This window comes from Ictidomys tridecemlineatus, chromosome 4 (genome assembly GCF_052094955.1).
Source record: "Ictidomys tridecemlineatus isolate mIctTri1 chromosome 4, mIctTri1.hap1, whole genome shotgun sequence".
NCBI classification, from domain to species: Eukaryota; Metazoa; Chordata; class Mammalia; order Rodentia; family Sciuridae; genus Ictidomys; species Ictidomys tridecemlineatus.
This window is the reverse complement of record NC_135480.1, coordinates 43,634,751-43,658,155: the sequence shown is the minus strand read 5'-3', so window position 1 is coordinate 43,658,155 and position 23,405 is coordinate 43,634,751. Positions and strand designations below refer to the sequence as shown.

General features: G+C 37.6%; 1 protein-coding gene across 1 annotated transcript; it reads left to right on the top strand.

Moving 5' to 3' along the window:
• The first annotated feature begins 5,162 nt into the window (after positions 1 to 5,162).
• On the top strand, positions 5,163 to 6,122 carry LOC101964983 (mas-related G-protein coupled receptor member X1-like). Its single transcript, XM_078044908.1, has one exon. It carries the CDS (start codon positions 5,163 to 5,165, stop codon positions 6,120 to 6,122), a length of 960 nt encoding a protein of 319 aa, XP_077901034.1.
• Positions 6,123 to 23,405: the final 17,283 nt, after the last annotated feature.

The following is a 23,405-nucleotide window of genomic DNA, read 5'->3' as shown; positions in this document are numbered from 1 at the left end:
AAAAATTAACAAAACTAAAAGTTGGTTCTTTGAAAAAATAAATAAGATTGACAGACCCCTAGCCATGCTAACGAAGAGAAGAAGAGAGAGAACTCAAATTACTAACATACGGGATGAAAAAGGCAATATTACAACAGACACAACAGAAATACAGAAGACAATTAGAAATTATTTTGAAAACCTATATTCCAATAAAATAGAGGATAGTGAAGACATCGATAAATTCCTTAAGTCATATGATTTGCCCAGACTGAGTCAGGAGGATACCCACAACTTAAACAGACCAATATCAATAGATGAAATAGAAGAAGCAATCAAAAGACTTCCAACCAAGAAAAGCCCAGGACCGGATGGGTATACAGCGGAGTTTTACAAAACCTTTAAAGAAGAATTAATACCAATACTTTTTAAGTTATTTCAGGAAATAGAAAAAGAGGGAGCTCTGCCAAATTCATTCTATGAGGCCAACATCACCCTGACTCCAAAACCAGACAAAGACACCTCAAAGAAAGAAAACTACAGACCAATATCTCTGATGAACCTAGATGCAAAAATCCTCAATAAAATTCTGGTGAATCGGATACAAAGGCACATCAAAAAAATTGTGCACCATGATCAAGTAGGAATCATCTCTGGGATGCAAGGATGGTTCAATATACGGAGATCAATAAATGTTATTCACCACATCAATCGACTTAAAGATAAGAACCATATGATCATCTCAATAGATGCAGAAAAAGCTTTCGACAAAGTACAGCATCCCTTTATGTTCAAAACACTAGAAAAACTAGGGATAACAGGATCTTACCTCGACATTGTAAAAGCTATTTATGCCAAGCCTCAGGCTAGCATCATTCTCAATGGAGAAAAATTAGAGGCATTCCCCCTAAAATCTGGAACAAGACAGGGATGCCCTCTATCACCACTTCTATTCAATATAGTTCTCGAAACACTGGCCAGAGCAATTAGACAGACGAAAGAAATTAAAGACATAAAAATAGGAAAAAAAGAACTTAAATTATCACTATTTGCGGACGACATGATTCTATACCTAGAAGAACCAAAAGGGTCCACAAAAAAACTACTAGAACTAATAAATGAATTCAGCAAAGTGGCAGGATATAAAATCAACACGCATAAATCAAAGGCATTTCTGTATATCAGCGACAAAACTTCTGAAATGGAAATGAGGAAAAACACTCCTTTCACAATATCCTCAAAAAAAAATAAAATACTTGGGAATCAACCTAACAAAAGAGGTGAAAGATCTATACAATGAAAACTACAAAACCCTAAAGAGAGAAGTAGAAGATCTTAGAAGATGGAAAAATATACCCTGTTCATGGATAGGCAGAACTAACATCATCAAAATGGCGATATTACCAAAAGTTCTCTATAGGTTTAATGCAATCCCAATCAAAATCCCAATGGCATTTCTTGAAGAAATAGATAAAGCAACCATGAAATTCATATGGAAAAATAAAAGACCCAGAATAGCAAAAACAATTCTAAGCAGGAAGCGTGAATCAGGCGGTATAGCGATACCAGATTTCAAACTATATTACAGAGCAATAGTAACAAAGACAGCATGGTACTGGTACCAAAACAGGCGGGTGGACCAATGGTACAGAATAGAGGACACAGAGACGAATCCACAAAGTTACAACTATCTTATACTTGATGAAGGAGCTAAAAGCATGCAATGGAGGAAGGATAGCATCTTCAACAAATGGTGCTGGAAAAACTGGAAATCCATTTGCAACAAAATGAATCTGAATCCCCTCCTCTCACCATGCACAAAAGTTAACTCAAAGTGGATCAAGGAGCTAGATGTCAAATCAGAGACTCTGCGCCTGATAGAAGAAAAAGTTGGCTCCGATCTACATATTGTGGGGTCGGGTTCCAATTCCTTAACAGGACACCCATAGCACAAGAATTAATAACAAGAATCAATAAATGGGACTTACTTAAACTGAAAAGTTTTTTCTCAGCAAGAGAAACAATAAGAGAGGTACATAGGGAGCCTACATCATGGGAACAAATTTTTACTCCTCACACTTCAGATAGAGCCCTAATATCCAGAGTATACAAAGAACTCAAAAAATTAAACAATAAGAAAACAAATAACCCAATCAACAAATGGGCCAAAGACCTAAACAGACACTTCTCAGAGGAGGACATACAATCAATCAACAAATATATGAAAAAATGCTCACCTTCTCTAGCAGTCAGAGAAATGCAAATCAAAACCACCCTAAGATACCATCTCACTCCAGTAAGATTGGCAGCCATTATGAACTCAAACAACAACAAGTGCTGGCGAGGATGTGGGGAAAAGGGTACTCTTGTACATTGCTGGTGGGACTGCAAACTAGTGCAGCCAATTTGGAAAGCAGTATGGAGATTCCTGGGAAAGCTGGGAATGGAACCACCATTTGACCCAGCTATTGCCCCTCTCGGACTATTCCCTGAAGACCTTAAAAGAGCTTACTACAGGGATACTGCCACATCGATGTTCATAGCGGCACAATTTACAATTGCTAGACTGTGGAACCAACCCAGATGCCCTTCAATAGATGAATGGATTAAAAAAATGTGGCATTTATACACCATGGAATATTACGCAGCACTAAAAAATGACAAAATCATGGATTTTGCAGGGAAATGAATGGCACTAGAGCAGATTATGCTTAGTGAAGCTAGCCAATCCCTAAAAAACAAATACCAAATGTCTTCTTTGATATAATGAGAATAACCAGGATCAGAGCAGGGAGGAAGACCAGGAAGGAAAGATCAACATTAAACAGATACAATAGGTGGGAGGGAAAGAGAGAGAAAAGGGAAATTGCATGGGAATGGAGGGAGACGCTCATTGTTATACTAAATCACACATAAGAGGTTGCGAGGGGAATGGGTAAATAAACAAGGAGAGAAGTGAAATACAGTAGATGGGGTAGAGAGACAAGATGGGAGGGGAGGGCGGGGGGATAGTAGAGGATAGGAAAGGGAGCAGAATACAACAGTTACTAATAGGGCATTATGTAAAAATGTGGATATGTAACAGATGTGATTCTGCAATCTGTATTTGGGGTAAAAATGGGAGTTCATAACCAACTTGAATCTAATGTATGAAACATGATATGTCAAAAGCTTTGTAATGTTTTGAACAACCAATAAAAAAAATAAGAACAGAGGCACAAAGCTTTCTGTTAATGGAATCCCACTACAAAAAAAAAAAAAAGAAAGAAATTCTTTGATAGTGCTGCTGTGCAACCCTGGGAGGGTGCCATCATCTGTGGTCCTAAAGGACTTACACCCATATCAGAATGGATGCCTGTGAGAAAATAAAAAAGGAAATGCAGGCTGTGATCCTTCTATTAACCCTATAAACCAGGAATTAATTATATCCCTCTCCTCGCTGCCTTTGGTCAGGGTTTAGTCATGTGGTGATATCAGCATTAAGAGAGAAAGGTAAATGGAATATCGAGACCTACAACCCAAAGAATCACTGTTACAGAAGATAAAACATTGAATTGCGGGACTGTAGAAGTTGTGAGACAGCAAAGGGCTTCTGGATTCTCATATCTGCTCCTGATTTCTACCCATTTCCATTCTGTGCCCTATTTGATGGGCTTCACTTCCTCTCTTTTTCTGAGCTGTGCTTAGGCTAGATTTCATTTTATTCACAATTTGACTGCCATCTGAGATTAACTTGGGATTTACTTATCTGTTTTTATTTTCTCATCCACATATAATTAACACAGTGTGGTGGTGGGTTCAAAAGCTGTAGAACCTAAGGTTCTGGAATCCATACTGTGTGATACCAGCTTTAATTAATCATCCTGCTTGTGCTTCAATTCCATCCTCTATAAAAATGGGACAGATAGAAATTCTTACCTTATTGGTTTTTGAGAGGATTCAAAGAGAAATTATGTGGTGCACTGTAAATTAACTCCTGTTAATCATTAAGATATGAGTGGATCCCTTTACTTGTTGGAAATGTACTTGAAAAACTCATTTTTTTACACCTGAAGTCTAAAATCTCTCTTTATACCTCAAGCCAAGCCCTCTTTCAATTTCACTTCATATACTCTTCTCACACAAAAGCTATCATCAAGAATATACTGTTACTGAGGATTTCCTGGGAGGGAATGGAGTAAGTTTATATTGTACACACCACTATAATCCTCCATAGTTATACTCCTATTTAAAATACCTCCTTTCATTGGCAATCACACCTCACCCACATTCACATGCTCCTGTTCTATACTGTTGAGAAATTCAGCTGAGATACAAATCTGACCACCCCACCCTGCACTGTGCACCAAAGGCCTCTAGGTGCTAAACAAAGCCACCTTCAATCCACATTCCAAAGGCACATCAGGAGTCAATATCAGTCATTTGGTCCCATAGAAATAATTCTAACTACACCAATACTGCTCACAATAAGGATTATGATGGATATCATTTTCTTCATTTCATTATGTGTATATGTTAAGGTCTTTCATTGTATTTTCGTTTTTATTTTCCATTTAACTCACACCATCCTGCACTGTCATGTATTCAGTCATTAAATAGATATTAAGGGCGTGTGGGCCACCCAGAGAGCTCAGCTCTGGGGATGAAAAAGTGAACCTGTCTTCAATGCCTGACACACTGAGCTATGTTTATTACCAGTCATTCTCAGTCCTGTTTTAGCAAAAGCTCACGTTATCCTAGTAGCCATAAACCCATGTCTTCTTTTGCCTCCTTGAGTGAAACTCTTTTTGTGATAGGAATGTTATAATCACCTCTTTGTCTGTATCAATTCTGGCACCTGAGAGAAACCTGTCCCAGATCATCGTAGTACTGGTCCCATTCTGAGTGGGAGTGTCCAGATTACAGCATATTTCCTTGTCACTTAGGTTCAGGTCAGAGAACTCCAGCTGTTCAGACAATAGCTACTGGATTTAATTTGATATTTCATAAATCCCCTGCTGTGGATAGGTGACTTCACCCATGCAATCCTCTGCTCTCCTTCTCTTTAAAATGGATATAGTAATCTCCACATTGTAGGGTGGTCCTGATATCTGAGCTATTGCTGTGAGTGCTCAAGTCTCCTTTGTGTTTTCAGGAGCACCACTGAAGTGATTAGGAGCCTGGACCCAACCCTCACAGCCTGGATGACAGAAGCCACACCAACCAATGGAAGTGATGAGTACCGTCCTCCAATCTGTGACATTGATAGTCTGACACCAAAAGCATTGACCTTCGTCATTTCCCTGGTTGGGCTGACTGGAAATGCATCTGTCATCTGGTTTTTGGGTTTCCGCATGCACAGAAATGCCTTTTACACTTACATCCTAAACCTGGCTGTAGCTGATTTCCTCTATCTCTGCTTTCATATGGTGAATGTCCTGAAGGAAGTCATCTCAGTCATCTCTACCATCCACAGCCCTACATATGGCATCATAACATCTGGGAAAATAATTTTCTACATTGCAGGCCTGAGCATGCTGGGCGCTATCAGCACTGAGCGCTGCCTGTCAGTCATGTGGCCCATTTGGTACCACTGCCATCGCCCAAGACACACATCAGCTGTCATTTGTACCCTGCTCTGGGCCCTGTCCTTGGTTCTGGGCATCCTAGAAGCAGTTTTTTGTTTATATTTCTATATAACTGAAGGTCTTTGTAAAATAGTTGAATTTACTATAGCTGCATGGCTGGTTCTTTTATTTGTGGTTCTCTCAGTGTCTAGCCTGGCCCTGCTGGGTAGGATGCTCCGTGGATCCCAGAAGAAGCTTCTTAACAGGCTGTTTGTTACCATTATGCTCACAGTATTGGTTTTCCTCTCCAGTGGTCTGCCCTTTTGTGTCTATTTTTTCCTTTATTATTGGATTAATAATAGTTACCATGTATTTTATTGCCTTTTTCTGGTTTCCAGTGTTTTGTCCTGTGTTAACAGCTCTGCCAATCCCATCATTTACTTCTTTGTTGGCTCCTATAGGCAGCGGGTTCAGAGGTGGAACCTAAAGCTGGTGCTTAAGCAGGCTCTGCAGGACACTCCTTGGGAGGGTGAAATTGGAGGCAGCCTTTCCCAGGGAACCCTGGAGATGTCAGGCAGCAGAGTGGAGCAGGGATGAAGACCCTCAGCTCTTGTACATCAGATGTGCCTTCAAGAGCCAACAATGCCCAGCCAGACTCAGCAGATATCTGCTCTCCTCTCAGCCTTTTGCCCCTGAACTTGTTGCATGTCATCCAATGGGTTTATGTTAACTAGAATTTTCTTCCTTCTCTTATGGAAACCAATCTTATGTACGAATGCCTCAATTCATTTTTGATATTTCCAATAAATGTCTCATCATATCTTCATCTCAGTCTTTTTCATTAATGCTTTTCTTTGACATATTCATTCCAATGGAAAAAGGATACTTGTACAAAATTATAAACCTCTTTTTTTCTGACTGTTTTCCACCTGAACTTATAGAAAATAATGATCTCCTATCTTTTTATGCCTATGATGCTAGCAATTAGTCTTGTGTTGTATGTTGGGACATTGATGCAGAGAGAAAGCTTGGTTATGAATGAGTGAGTTCTGGTACAGTAATTCTGTATTACTGAATTCTGTCAATTTTGAAGGCAGAGTTCCTACCTGCATAACAACAACTTGGGAAATTAGTTTATAAAAAGTCTTCTGGTAACATTTGTCCTTGGTATGGTGATAACTTGGCTTTGGGTTTTAACAGTTAAAGCCATAACCTTTGCTCTTGAGTACTGGTAAGTCATTATTTAGCTGTTTACTGTTCAAGTAGTCAACTTAGAAACATGTTCCATAATCTGAAATCATGGCATGGGTAGAAACAGAGATCCTGATATTGATAGATTATAGATTGCACAAGACTTGGTATCAGGACACCTGGATTCTCAATCTGATCCCATGATTAAATTGAGAGACATGCTCACCCCAGGCACTCTAAAGAGGTACTAAGTTTATTGAATTGCCAAACCTAAATCTTATGCTATTTGTGAACTGGAATCTGTTTTTCAAAATAAGATAAGGGCATAGACTCACTAAAAACATGGATTAAAGGAAACAGAATTGTGTGACAGCCAGCCTGAGAAGTTGACAACATTGACCTTTGACTTTTCAGGACTGGCTTGCTTTACTTAGCATGATAGTGTCCAGATCCATCCACTTACTGGCAAATTCCATAAAGTCATTATTCTTTATGGATGAGTAGTAGTTCACTGTGTATATGTATCATATTTTCTTTATCTAATAATCTGTTCAGAGCACCTGAGTTACCTCCAAAACATGACTATTGTGAATTGTGCTGCTATAAACATTAATGTTGCTGCATCACTGTAGTATTCTTATTTTAAATTTAAATACTAATTTAAATTAGTATTCTAATTATACTGAGAACTGGATTAGCTGGGTCATATGGTGGTTCCATTACAGTTTTTTGAGGAATCTCCATGCTGATATGCAAAAGCTATTCCAAATAATGGGGGGGTGGGTAAAAGGAAGCTCAATGGAGTAGACAAAGGGGAATGAAGGTAAAGGATGAAGAATGGGATAGGAAAAGACAGTGAAATGAATCTGACCTAACATTCCTATGTACATATGTGAATATACCACAGTGAATCTCACCATTGCATACATCCAGAAGACACTAATTTTTTAAAAAAATAATAATCAAATAGCAGAAGTATTAGAAAAGTAATGGGAAAGAAACAGGAGGTTGGAAGAAGGAATGGGAAGGGGAAGAAGTACGGACTTGATTAGAACAAATTATATTCCATGCATTCACAATTGTGTCAAAATGAATCCTGCTGTCATGCATAACTAAAAAGAACCAATAAAAACATTCCATGTGTCTACTCCTAGCTATAACCACAGTGATCATGCATTCTTCAACCTATGTGGCAGGTACTTGCACTCAGTAGATTGTGTGGTATATTTTGGGAATCAATATCATTCATACAACAAGCTCACAAGTAAGTGTGTGTGTGTGTGTGTGTGCTGGCCAGTAGAGAGGGAAGTCTTCTTGAAAAAAAAAAATTCAGGATTTGATGTCTTCACTGCTCACTTGGATCAAATATTATTAAAGATATCACCAATTATCCACAAAATTTCCCAAAAAGTAGAACAGAATATTGTCTATGTCTTTTTCAAAGACCAGCATTATCTTAAATCTAAAGCCATACAAAGACACCACCAGATAAGAAAACTATAGGATAATATTCATGATGAAGTAGATACAGCATTCCATAGATACACCCAATTGCAGACATTAAAATACAATGCACCATAATCAAGTGAAATTTATCCCACAGATGCAAGCAAGCTTACACATTCATTATCAATAAATATGAATCTACATCTTGAAAAATGAGGACAAAAATTATAGGGTCATCTCCTTAGGTTTATAAAGCTAATTTGACAACTTCAACATACTTTTATTAAAAAAAATAACAAATTAGGTATAGGAGGAATGTACTTCTCACGTTAAATTTCATCTATCACAAGCCAACAAATAACACTATATTCAACACTTAGAAATGGAAACCTCTTCTCTAACATTCAGGACAAAACAACAAGGTCCACTCTTGCAACTTCTGTTCAAAATAAAAATAGAAGGCTGGGAATATAGCCCAGCTGGTAGAGTGCTTGCCTCACATGCACAAGGCCATGTGTTCAATCCCCAGCACCACACACACACGAAAAATAGAAGTCTTATCAGAGCAGTAAGGAAAGCCGAGGAAAAGCATTATAAAAACGAACAATAGAGGTGTCACTGCTTTCTGATGAAATGGTCATATGTAGCAAAATTCTAAATGTCATTACAAAAAGTGATATAATTGATATAAAATTCAATGAAGTTGCAGATACAAAATTGTAACACAAAATTAGCAATGTTTCCCAACATTAACAATGAAAATTGCAGAAAAAGAAATGAAGAGCCATTTTATTTCCTACCATAAAATACCAATACTTTTCTAATAATAAATGTACTAGATTTTATGATAACAAATATAATAATAGTTGATTCTTTCTTAATATCAAAATTAAGGTAAATTTAATAGAGAAAGTGAGAGCATTAGAAGTTCAGTTTCCTGAATTTTTCATTATTACACATTTTCACTATAATGTTATACTTACTTGGGCTTTATATTACTTTTAAATCATCCCTATTACTCTTCGCTTTCAGAATATGTAATTCTGATTCATTCTCTCTTTTTTAAATAAATTTATTTATTTATTTTTAATTACTTTTATTTTTTAAATAAAGGACAGTGGAATGCATCACAACAATTATTCTTACAAATATAAAACACAATTTTTATATTTCTGTTTGTATATAAAGTATGTTCACACAAATTCATGTCTTCATACATGTACTTTGGATAATGATGTCCCTCACATTCCAACATCCTAGCTAACACCCTGCCCCCTCCCTTTGCCTCCCACCAATCTGCCCTACCTAGAGTTTATCTTTTCCTCCCATGATCCCTCTCTCTACCCCACTATTAGTAAGTCACCTTATATCAGAAAAAACATTCATCATTTGTTTTGGGGGGATTGGCTAACTTCACTTAGCATTGTCTTCTCCAATTGCATCCATTTACCTGCAAAGGCCGTGATTTTATTTTCTTTTATTGCTGAGTAATATTCCACTGTGTATATATGCCACTTTTTAATCCATTCACCTAGTGAAGGGCATCTAGGTTGATTCAACAGAGTAGCTATTGTGAATTGTGCTGCTATAAACATTGATGTTGCTGTATCCCGGTAGTATGCTGTTTTTAAGACTTTGGGTGTAGACCAAGGAGAGAGATAGCTAGGTCAAATGGTGGTTCCATTCCAATTTTTCCAAGGAATCTCCATTTCCACATTGGCTGCACCAATTTGCAGTCTCACCAGCAATGTATGAGTGTACCTTTTTCCCCCACATCCTTATCAACCCTTATTATTGCTTCTCTTCATAATAGCTCCCATTCTGACTAAAGTGAGATGATAATTTAGTTTTGATTTACACTTCTCTAATTGCTAGAGATGATGAACATTTTTCATATATTTGTTGATTGATTAAATATCCTCTTCTGAGAAGTGTCTGTTCTTGTCCTTGGTCCATTTATTGATTGGGTTATTTGGGTTTGGTTTTGTTTTGTTTGGGGGGGTTGGTGTTTAGCATTTTGAGTTCTTTATATAACCTAGAGATTAGTGCTCAATTTGATGTGTGAGGGGTAACAATTTCCTCCCAACATGTAGGCTCTCTAATCAGCTTACAGATGGTTTGTTGCCAAGAAGAAACTTTTTAGTTTGAGTCCATCCACTTATTGATTCATGGTTTTAGTTCTTGCACTTAGGAGTCTTTTTAAGGAAGTTGGGGCCTAATCCCACATGATGAAGATTAGGGCCTACTTTTTCTTCTATTAGACACAGAGTCTCTGGTTTAATTCCTAGGTCCTTGATCCACTTTGAGTTGAGTTTTTTGCATGGTGAGAGATAGGGGTTTAATTGCATTTTGTTACATATAGATTTCAAGTTTTCCCAGCACCATTTGTTGAAGAGGATATCTTTTCTCCAATGCATGTTTTTGGCACCTTTGTCTAATATAAGATAATTCTAATTTTGTGGGCTAGTCTCTGTGTCCTCTATTCTGTACTATTGGTCTACCAGTCTTTTTTGGTGCCAGTACCATGCTGTTTTTGATACTATTGCTCTGTAGTATAGTTAAGGTCTGGTATAGTGATGCCACCTGCTTCACTCTTCCTGCTAAAGATTGCTTTAGTTATTCTGGGTCTCTTATTTTTCCAGATGAATTTCATGAATGCTTTTCCTATTTCTATGAGGAATGCCTTTGGGATTTTGATGGGAATTGGATTAAATCTGTATAGTGCTTTGGTAGTATGGTCATTTTGATACTATTAATTCTGTGTATCCAAGAGCAAGGTAGATCTTTCCAAATTCTAAAGTCTTCTTTGATTTCTTTCTTTAGAGTTCTATAGTTTTCATTGTAGAGATCTTTAACCTCTTTTGTTGATTTCCAACTATTTTATTTTATTTTTGAGACTATTGTAAATGGGGTAGTTTTTCCTCATTTCTCTCTCAGAGTATTTGTCACTGATATACAGAAATGCTTTTGATTTATAGGTGTTGATTTTATAACCTGTTACTTTGCTAAATTCATTTAGTAGTTCTAGGAGCTTTCTGGTGGAACTTTTTGGGTCTTCTAGCTATAGAATCATATCATTATCAAATACTGCTAATTTAAGTTCTTCTTTTCCAATTTGTCTCCATTTAATTTATTTCATCGGTCTAATTGCTCCAGCGAGTGTTTCAAGAACTATGTTGTTTAGAGATGGTAAAAGAGGGCATCCCTATCTTGTTTCAGTTTATAGAGAGAATGCCTTCAATTTTTCTCCACTTATACTTATGTTGACCTGAGGCTTAGTGTAGATAGCTTTTACAATGTTGGGATATGTTCCAGTTATCCCTAGTTTTTCTAGTGTTTTGAATATGAAAGTGTGCTGTATTTTGTCAAATGCTTTTTGTGCATCTATGGAGATGATCATATGATTCTTATCTCTAAGTATATTGATGTGGTGAATTACGTTTATTCATTTCCTTATGTTGAACCAACTTTGAATGCCTGGGATGAATCCCACCTGATCATGGTGCATAATCTTTTTTATATGTTTTTATATTCGATTTGTCAGAATTTTATTGGGAATTTTTGAGCATCAATGTTCATTAGAGATATTGGTCTAAAGTTTTCTTTGCCTGGTTTTGGAATCAGGGTGATATTGGCCTCATAGAATGAGTTTAGAAGTGATTCCTCTTTTTCTATTTCCTAAAATAAATCATAGACTATTGGTATTAGTTCTTCTTTAAAGGTCCTGTAGAACTCAGCTGTGTATCCATCCGGTCCAGGGCTTTTCTTTGTTGGTAGGCTTCTGATGGCTTCTTCTATTTCATCACTTCATATTGGTCTGTTTAAATTGTGTATATCTTCTTGATTCAATCTCAGAAAGTTGTATGTCCTAAGAAATTTGTCAATGCCTTCAATATCTTCTACTTTATTAGAGTATAAGTTTACAAAATAATTTCTAATTATCCTCTGTATTTCTGTAGTGTCTTTTGTGATATTACCTTTTTCATCCTGTATGCTGGTAACTTGAGTTCTCTCTCTCTTTCTCTTCATTAGCTTGGCTAAGGGTCTGTCAATTTTACTTATTTTTTCAAAGAACAACTTTTTGTTTTGTCAATTTTTTCAATTATTTCTTTCATTTAGATTTCATTGATTTCAGCTCTAATTTTATTATTTCTGGCCTTCTACTGCTTTTGTGTTGATTTGTTCTTTTTCTGGGGCTTTAAGATATAGTGTGAGGTCACTTATTTGTTTACTATTTTCTTTTAAGGAATGAACTCCATGCAATGAACTTTCCTCTTAGAACTGCTTTCATAGTATCCCAGAGATTTCGATATGTTGTGTGAATGTTCTCCTTTACCTCTAAGTATTTTTTAATCTCCTCTTTGATGTCTTCTGAAACCCAATTTTCATTCAGTAGCATGTTGTTTAATCTCCAGGTGTTGGAGTAATTTTTATTTTTTATTTTGTCATTGATTTCCAATTTCATTCCATCATGATCTGATAAAATGCATGGTAGTATCTCTACTTTTTTTATTTGCTAAAAGTTGCTTCATGGCATAGTTTATTTTAGAGTCTATTTTAGAGAAGGATCCATGTGGTGCTGAGAAGAAAATGTATCCATTTTCTTCTCAGGTTGAAATATTCTGTATATGTCAGTTAAGTCTAAGCTATTGATTATATTATTAATAAGCTCTATAGTTTTTTTATTCAACTTTTGTTTGGAAGATCTATTCAGTGGTGAAAGAGGTGTGTGTTAAAGTCACCCAATATTACTGTGTTGTGATTAATTTGACTGTTTAACTTGAGAAGAATTTGTCTGATGAACATAGCTGCACCACTGGGGGGGGGGCATATTTTATGATTGCTATGTCTTGTTCGTGTATTATTCCCTTGAATAGTATGTAATGTCCATCTATATCTCTTTTGGTTAACTTTAGCTTAAAGTCTACTTTATTTGATATAAGGATGGGAAACCCCGCTTGCTTCCACAGTCCATGTGGGTGGTATGATTTTTCACAACCTTTCACCTTCAGCCTGTGTATGTTTTATCCTATCAGATGAGTCTCCTGGAGGCAGCATATTGTTGGTCTTTTGCTTTTAATCCAATCTGCTAGCCTATGTCTTCTGATTGGTGAGTTTAAGCCAGTAAGATTCAGGGTTACTATTGAGACATGATGTGTATTACCAGCATATTTTTTTTTATTTTGTTATTTATCTTGACTTGATTTTCTTCTTCTATTAGGTACTTTAGGGTACTACCTCCCTCTGCTGATTTTTATTGTTGGTTTTTATTTCTTCTTCATGAAATATTTTTCCAAGGATGTTTTGTTGTGTTGGTTTTCTAGCTATAAATTCTTTTAACTTTTGTTTATCATGAAGGTTTTTCTTTTCATCTTAAAACTAAAGCCTGGCCCCTCTGCACCAGACCAGAGGAAGCCCATCAACCCTTAAAACCCAACAACGGGGGCATGGCTACCAGCATGGTTCTGCGGCTGATCCAGATACCCGGTTTCCAAATCCTCCACTGTTAGCTGTGATAACTCAAAATTTTTCCCACAAGCTTTTGGGGGGTTTAGTTATCAACACAAAAAGCAACTGTACAGGCACCTGGTTTCCACCTCAGAGACTACAGTAGTGAGGATACAGGTGGAAGCTCATGTTCTTTCACACTGGCTACATCCACCACCCTGAACACAGAGGCTCAAGCTAGGAATAGACAACACCACCTACTGGAAGAAGAAAAACAGAGTTCTGAGAGACTTTTTTTTTTGCTATCTTTTCTTCTCACTCTTTCACAACCTCAATATATGTGAAACCAAGAACTGTGCAAGAAATAGGACTTTAACAACTGAATCACCAGAATAATATACTATAGAGGAATTGCATATGCCCCACCCCCCCCTTTTTTTTCTTTTTTCTTCCTTATTTTTTCCCTCTCTCTTTTTTCTCTTTTCTTCCCTGTTATTTTTTCCCTTCATTTTTACTCACTCTACCCCACTTCCAACCCCCTAATTTTACTATCTATACATATGGTAACTTTCTAAACACAGATAGCAGGTTGAATCTATACATTCTTCCATAAATTACTAGTCTATTGATTAGAGTTCTCCAAAATTGCTAAGTTATATTAACCTCATACCCTCACTCCTTTCCCCCTAAGAACAACATCCTTTGTTTGAAATTTAGTTTTCTATATGCCACCAGAAATGGTGTGCCTTTTATGAAACTAATGACTATATTTTTAAATAATAATTAAAACCAATATATGTAGACTTAAAGTCTATCTATAAATGTATTAATAATGAAAACTTGTGTTTAGATGATGTACTATTGATATTGGGAACTGTTAACATTGTCTTTCTCCACAAAAGATGGATTTTAGAGCTACACAAGAGCAATATAAATATATAAGGGGAAAATCATTAACACAACAGTTTCACAAAGCTGGAGAGAAACATGAGAAGTATAAAAAGACAAGGAAAGAAAGGACCACAAATAATGCAGGTCAATTCAACATTAGAAGAGATAATATCTGCAGTAGATGGAATGTCAGATAAAGAATTCAGGATATACATGTTTCAGATGATCTGGAGTCTCAAGAAAGACATTATACAGCAAAATCAGATAATGAAAGATCATTTTGACAATGAATTACATAAACAAATCCAAGAAGCAAAAGATCAACTATACAGGGAGATAGAGGTTATAAAAAAAAAAACAACCAGAAATCCTGGAAACAAAGGAAACAGTAAACCAAATTAAAAACTCAAATGAGAGTATTACCAACAGAGTAGAACACTTAGAAGACAGAACAACAGACAATGAAGACAAAGTATTTCAACTTGAAAAGAACATGGACAACTCATTGAGAATGTTAAACCATGAGCAGAACATCCAAGAAATATGGGACAACATAAAGAGACCAAACTTAAGATTTACTGGGACACAAGAGGGTATAGAGGTCCAAACCAAAGAAATGAGCAATCTGTTCAATGAAATAATACTACAAAACTTCCAGAATGTGAAGAATAAAACAGAAATCCAAATCCTACAAGCCTACAGGATGCTGAATGTACAAAATCATAAGAGATCCACACCAAGACACATTATAATGAAGATGCCCAACATACAGAATAAGGACAGAATTTTAAAAGCAACAAGAGAGAGGAAGCAGATTACATGTAGGGACAAACCAATCAGGATAATAGCTGATCCTTCAACACAGACTCTGAAAGCTAGACGATCCTGGAACAACATATTTCAAACACTGAAAGAAAATGGGTTCCAACCCATTTGTATCCAGCAAAATTAAGCTTCAGGATTGACGATGAAATAAAAATCTTCCATGATAAACAAAAGTTAAAAGAATTTACAGCTAGAAAACCAGCTCTTCAAAACATCCTTGGCAAAACATTACATGAAGAGGAAATGAAAAATAACAATGAAAACCAACAGCAGGAGGTAGTACAGTAAAGGAAAAACTAATCAAAGAGGAAAACCAAATCATGTTAAGAAACGTAAATAAACAAATATAGTTGGAAGTAGAAACCATATCTCAATAGTAACCCTAAATGTTAATGGCTTAAACACACCAATCAAAAGGCATACGCTAGTAGACTGGATTAAAAAAAGATCCAAAAATATGTTGCCTATTTGAGAATTAACATGATAAGAAAAGACATACACAGAATGAAGGTGAAAGATTGGGAAAAATCATACTACTCATATGGACCTCGGAAGCAAGCAGGGGTGTCCATTCTCATATCAAATAAAATAGACTTCAAGCCAAAGTTAATCAAAAGGGATAAAGAAGGACAATACATACTGCTCAAGGGAACCATACACCAACAAGACTTAAGGATCTTTAATATGTATGCCCCAAACAATGGTGCAGCAACATTCATCATACAAACTCTTCTCAAGTTCAACAGTCAAATAGACCACAACACAATAATCATGGGATATTTTAACACACTTCTCTCACCACTGGACAGATATTCCAAACAAAAGTGGAATAAATAAACTGTAGAGCTCAATAATACAATTAATAACTTAGACTTAATTGACATATACAGATTATACCACCCAACATCAAGCAGATACACTTTTTTCTCAGCAGCACATGGATCCTTCTCAAAAATAGACCATAATATTGCTATTTATCTTAGCAAATAAAAAGGATAAAAATACTACCATGCATTTTATTTGATTATAATGGAATGAAACTGGAAATCAAAGATAAAATAGAAAGAAAAATTACTACATCACATGGAGATTAAACAATATGCTACTGAATGAACAAAGAGTTTCAGAAGAAATTGAAGAGGAAATTAAAAGATTCTTAGAGGTAAATGAAAACTCAGACACAACATATCAAAATCTCTGGGACACTATGAAAGCAGTACTAAGAGGAAAATTCATTTCATGGAGTTCATTCCTTAAAAGAAGGAAAAGCCAACAAGTAAATGACCTCACACTACATCTCGAAGCCCTAGAAAAAGAAGAACAAATCAGCAACAAATACAGTAGAAGGCAAGAAATAATTAAAATCAGAGCTGAAATCAATGAAATTGAAACAAAAGAAACAATTGAAAAAATTGACAAAACTAAAAGTTGGTTCTTTGAAAAACTAAATAAGATTGATAGACCACTAGCCATTCTAACAAAGAGAAGAAGAGAGAGAACCCAAATGACTAGCTTAGGGATGAAAAAGGAAACATCATAACAGAAACTTCAAAAATACAGAAGATAATTAGACATTATTTTGAAACCCTAAACTCTAATAAAATAGAGGATAGTGAAGGCATCGGTAAATTTCTTAAGGCATATGAGCTATCCAGATTGAGTCAGGATGATATAAAAAAGCTAAACAGACCAATATTAAGTGAGAAAATAGAAGAAGCCATCAAAAAATTACCAACAAAGATAAGCCCAGGAATGGGCAGATATATAGCATAGTTTTACAAGAACTTTAATGAAGAACTAATACCAAAATTCTTCAATCTATTTCAGGAAATAGAAAAAGAGGGAGTACTTCCAAGTTCATTCTATGAGCCAATATTACCCTGATTCCAAAACCAGATAAAGACACTTCAAAGAAAGAAAACTTCAGACCAATATCCCTAATGAATATAGATGCAAAAATCCTCAATAAAATTCTGGCAAATCAGATACAAAAACATATCAAAAAGATCGTGCACCATGACCAAGTGGGATTCATCCCCAGGATGCAAGGCTGATTCAATATACGGAAATCAATAAATGTAATTCACCACATCAATAGACTTAAAGATAAGAATCATATAATCATCTCAATAGATTCAGAAAAAGCATTGGACAAAATTCAGCATCCCTTAATGTTCAAAACAATAGAAAAATTAGGAATAACAGGAAATTACCTCAACATGATAAAAGCTATATAAGCAAAGCCTCAGGCCAGCATCATTCTAAATGGAGAAAATTGAAGGCATTCCCTCTAAAATCTGGAACAAGACAGGGATGCTCTCTCTCACCAATTCTATTCAACATAGTTCTGGAAACACTAGCCAGAGCAGTTAGACAGATGAAAGAAATTAAAGGCATAAATATAGGATAATAAGAACTCAAATTAGCACTATTTGCCATTGATATGATCCTATACCTAGCAGACCCAAAAAGTTCAACCACGAAACTTCTAGAACTAGTAAATTAATTCATCAAAGTGGCAGGATATAAAATCAATACCCATAAATCCAAGGCATTCCTGTATATCAGTGACAAATTCTCTAAAATGGAAATGAGGACAACTACCCCATTCACAATATTCTCAAAAGAAATAAAATAAAATACCTGGGAATCAACCTAACAAAAGAGATGAAAGATCTATACAATGAAAACTACAGAACCCTAAAGAAAGAAATAGAAAGAGACCTTTGAAGGTGGAAGGATTTACCTTGCTCATAGATAGATAGATTTAATATTTTTAAAATGGCCATATTACCAACAGCACTTTACAGATTCAATGCAATTCCCATCAAAATCCCAATGACATTCCTTGCAGAAATAGAAAAAGCAATCATGAATTTCATCTGGAAAAATAAGAGACCCAGAATAGCTAAAGTAATTCTAAGCAAGAAGAGTGAAACTGGGGGTATCGCGATTCTAGATTTTAAACTATACTATAGAGCAATAGTAACAAAAACAGCATGATAGTGGCACCAAAACAGGGTGGTAGACCAATGGTACAGAATAGAGGACACAGAGACAAATCCACAAAATTACAACTACCTTATATTAGACAAAGGTGCTAAAAGCATGCATTGGAGAAAAGATATCATCTTCAACAAATGGTGCTTAGAGAACTGGAAATCCATATGCAACAAAGTGAAATTGAATCCCTTTCTCTCACCATGCACAAAAGTCAACTCAAAATGGATCAAGGAGCTAGGAATCAAACCAGAGACTCTGCGTCTAATAGAAGACAAAGTCTAATAGAAGATAATCTTCATCACAGGGGGCAGGCCCCAAATTCCTTAATAAGACACCTAGAGCACAAGAGCTAAAACCAAGAGTCAACAAATGGGATGAATTCAAACTAAAAAGTTTTTTCTCAGCAAGAGAAATAATATGTGAGGTGAATAGGGAGCTTACATCCTGGGAACAAATTTGTACCCCTCAAACATCAGATAGAGCTCTAATCTCTAGAGTATACAAAGAATCGAAAAGTTAAACAACAAAAAAAATTAATAACTCAATGAACAAATTGGCCAAGGACCTGAACAGACACTTCTCAGAAGAAGATATACAATCAATCAACAAATATATGAAAAAATGCTCACCATCTTTAGCAATCAGAGAGATGCAAATTAAAACTACACTAAGATACTATCTAACTCCAAAAAGGATGGCAGCTACTATGAAGTCAAACAACAACAAGTGCTAGTGAGGATGCGAGGAAAAAGGTACACTCATACATTGCTGGTGGGACTGCATATTGGTCAAGCCAATTTGGAAAGCAGCAAGGAGATTACTTGGAAAGCTGAGAATGAAACCACGGTTTGACCCAGCTATTCCCCTTCTCGGACTATACCCAAAGACCTAAAAGAGCATACTACAGGGACACAGCCACATCAATGTTTATAGCAACACAATTCACAATAGCTAGACTGTGGAACCAACCTAGATGCCCTTCAATAGATGAATGGATTTAAAAAATGTGGCATTTATACACAATGAAATATTACTCAGCACTAAAAAATAACAAGATCATGGCATTTGCAGGGAAATGGATGGCATTAGAGCAGATTATGCTAAGTGAAGTTAGCCAATCCCTGAAAACAAATGCCGAATGTCTTCTCTGATATAAGGTGGGTGACCCAAAATAGGATAGAGAGGAAGAGCATGAGAAGAAGATTACCACTAAATCGGGAAGAGAGGTGGGAGGGAAAAGAGGGAGAAGCAGAGTTGCACGGAAGATGAAAGGAGACCCTCATCATTATACAGAATACATGTATGATGTTGTGAGGAGAAAAAGAAAAAAAAGTGTGTCACATTAGATTGGATAGAGAGAAATGATGGGAGGGAAAGGGGGGATAGGAAGGGCAGCAGAAGAGAATAAAAATTATGATTGCTGTATGTATATAGGTGACTCTATGACCAGTGTGATTCTGCAATCCGTACAATCAGAAAAATGAGAAATCATACCCTAATTGATTCAAATGTATGAATTGCCAAGATCATTGTAATGTCATGTATTGCTAATAAATTTTTTTTTAAATCTAAAGCTTAATTTTGCTGGATACAAGAGTCTTGGTTGGAATCCATTTTCTTTCAGAGCTTGATATATTTTGTTCCAGGATTTTCTAGCTTTCAGGGTCTGTGTTGAAAAATCTGCCATTATCCTAATTGGCTTTCCCCTATATGTAATCTGATTCCTTTCTCTTGTGGCTTGTAAAATTCTCTCCCTATTCTATAAGTTGGGCATTTTCATTATAATGTGCCTTGGTGTGAATCTATTGTGATTTTGTATATTCGGCATCCTGTAGGCTTCTTGAATTTGGATTTCCAATTCATTCTTCATATTTGGAAACTTTTCTGATATTATTTCTTTGAATAGATTGTTCATTCCTTTGGTGTGGTGAGCCACCTCTGCCGCTTATGCAGATTATGGTCGCCATTACAAGATGGCGCTGGCTCCGCTGTGGTTTGTGACAAACAACTCCTTATTTGGGAGAGTTGGCACATGGATTTTCAGCACCCTATGAGAAAGTTCCACGTGGCAGCTTCGCATTGGGGCTTCAGATGCTATATTAAGGCTGGGAGGGGCATCCGAGGGATCAGTAGAAGAAATATCAAGGGCCTGAATAAACCGCTGAAAGAAGATTCCCGAGTTGCGTCTTCCTTGCGGGCAAGGGGTTGCGACAAGTGGTGCCAAGACCCGGGAACCAGAACTTTCAGCGGTCAGGGGTGGTGCACCAGTTAGTCCCAGGTAAGTGGGATCCGCGATCAAAGCGGGGCAGTTCCTCTGTAAAGAAAGAGAGAGCGGGAAAAAGGTATTTGATCCTCTGCAAATAAAGAGAGAGCGTTATATTTTATTGCGGCTGCACTGTGTACTTTCGCTTTTACTTTCGCTTTTGTTTTTTGTGCTTCTTTTGTTTGTTTTTTGTGCTTCTTTTGTGGTGTCATGGGTGCCGCATCTTCAAGTCCGCTTCTCCTGGCCCTAGATGGCCTGTTACGTTCCAAGGGACTAGAAGTAAAGCGTAGTACTTTACAGAGATTTTTACAGAAGGCAGATATTGGTGCATCGTGGTTTGCATTTTCGGGCAGCCTTACTATACCTAGTTGGGATAAATTAGGCAAAGATCTTGACTTTGCTTCTGAGCAGGGCATATTAGAGGGTGGGGTGATACCCCTTTGGAAGATGGTCCGTAGTTGCCTTACAGATGGCAGATGTCAGGAAGCACTTACTAAAGGAAAGGAAGTTCTAGAGCAATTACATGAGGAGAAATCAGAAACGGCAACAACAAAAAGTGAGATATCTCAGGAGGATGGGAGTGTGCGGGACGTGAAACAGGGGAGGAGACGATTGTATCCAGATCTCAGTACGCTGTGTACACCCCCATGAGAAAGTGGGTCAGAGGAAGAAGAGGATGAGGAGGAAGAGCTTGGGAGGCTGTCTTATCAGCTAGAGAGTGTAGATATAGGAGAAGAAAACAGAAATAAACAGGGGCTCAGGAAAAATGATCCTCCGGATCCACCGCCGTATGGTGGGGGTGTTTCGGGGAGAGCTTTCCATGCCCAAACATGGAGGGCTGTTAATGCTGAGATGGGTCTTGCTTATCCAGTTTTTCAGGATGACAATAGGGGAAGATTCCATGAACCCTTAGATTTCAAAATTGTGAAGACCCTGGCGGAGTCCGTGCGCACTTATGGGGTGGATGCCGCCTTCACACTAACTCAGGTAGAGAGTCTGTCTAGATACTGCATGACTCCCTCTGATTGGGCTAGCCTTGTTCGGGCTTGTGTTTCTCCAGGCAAATATTTGGACTGGAGAGCATTTATGCTAGAGGGAGCTGTAGAACAAGCTGCCCAGAATCATGCAGCAGGCCGTCCTGCCTGGGACAAAGATATGCTTCTGGGGCAGGGCAGGTTTGCTAACCAACAAACGGGGTATCCTCCTGAGGTATATGAACAGATCAATAATATTTGCATTCGGGCATGGAAGTCACTTCCAAATAGAGGAGAGGTGTCTGGTAATTTGACCAAGATTATACAAGGCCCTACAGAACCCTTTTCAGATTTTGTAGCAAGGATGGTGGATGCCGCCGGAAAGATTTTTTGGGATCCTGATAGAGCCATGCCCCTTATCAAGCAATTGGTCTTTGAGCAATGCACCAAGGAATGAAAAGCAGCAATCACTCCTTATAAAAACAAGGGCATAGAAGCATGGATGAAGGTGTGTAGAGAGATTGGAGGACCTTTAACTAATGCAGGTCTTGCAGCTGCTGTCCTTCGGATTGCAAAAGGGGGCGGTCCTGGTGCTGGAACATGCTTCCATTGTGGTCAACCCGGTCTTTTCAAACGTGAATGTCCCAAAAAAGGCAATTTTACTGGACCTTCTCACTGTGGCCCTTCCAATGGCCCTCGTCAACCGGGGCTGTGTCCAAAATGCAAAAAGGGGAAGCATTGGGCTAAAGAGTGTAGATCAGTGAGGGACATCCATGGACAGCCTATTTCAGCTGGGCCAAAAAACGGCCGACGGGGCCCCCGACCCCAGGGCCCACAAATATATGGGGCAGTGGAGAATGCCACACCCGAACCCGAGACATGGCCATCTCTACGCCATCCCATGAGACGCGGAGAGCCACTACAGGTGCCGTGGGATTGGACCTCTGTTCCACCTCCAGACTCGTATTAACACCTAAGATGGGAGTCCAATTGGTGGAAACTGAGTTCAAAGGGCCTTTACCATCTGGCACTGTAGGTTTGCTAATTGGACGTGCATCCTCTATCTTACAAGGTCTTCATGTTTTCCCCGGAGTCATAAGCCCTGATGCTGTAGGGGCAGTAAAGGTTATGGTGGAAGCTCCAAGGGGCATTGTGTCTATCTCCCCAGGGGATCGGATTGCTCAATTGCTAATTTTGCCTAGTTTACATAGCCACTTCCCTGCTGACTCAAGGTCACGGACGGGAAGTGAGATTGGTACCACCAGAGGGAATTGTGCCTATTTGTCACTGGATATGAGCAATCACCCCACTTTGGAATTAAGCATAGAAGGTAAATCTATTGTGGTATTGCTGGATACAGGAGCAGACCGTAGTATCATAGCCCTTAAGTACTGGTCTAAGGGATGGCCAGTGCAGACTTCTGATCAATCCCTAAGAGTACTTGGATATGCCCAAGCTCCTCAAATCAGCTGTAGACATCTTTCTTGGAAGCACCTGGAAGGACACAATGGTACCTTTCAGCCTTATGTACTTGATCTACCTATTTCTTTATGGGGCCGTGATTTGATGAAAGACATGGGGTTCACTCTTAGTAATGACTATTCCCCAATGTCTCAACAAATTATGCAAAATATGGGGTATAGGCCAGGTCTAGGACTAGGAAAACACCTATAGGGGCGTAGGCATCCAGTGCAAGGTCATCAAAAGCTTAACATATTTGGTCTGGGTTTTTCCTAGGGGCCACTAGGGCTTAAATACCTATAACATGACTCACCGAGGAGCCTGTTTGGGTGCCTCAGTGGCCTCTTCCCTCGGCTAAATTGGCAGCAGCCCATGATT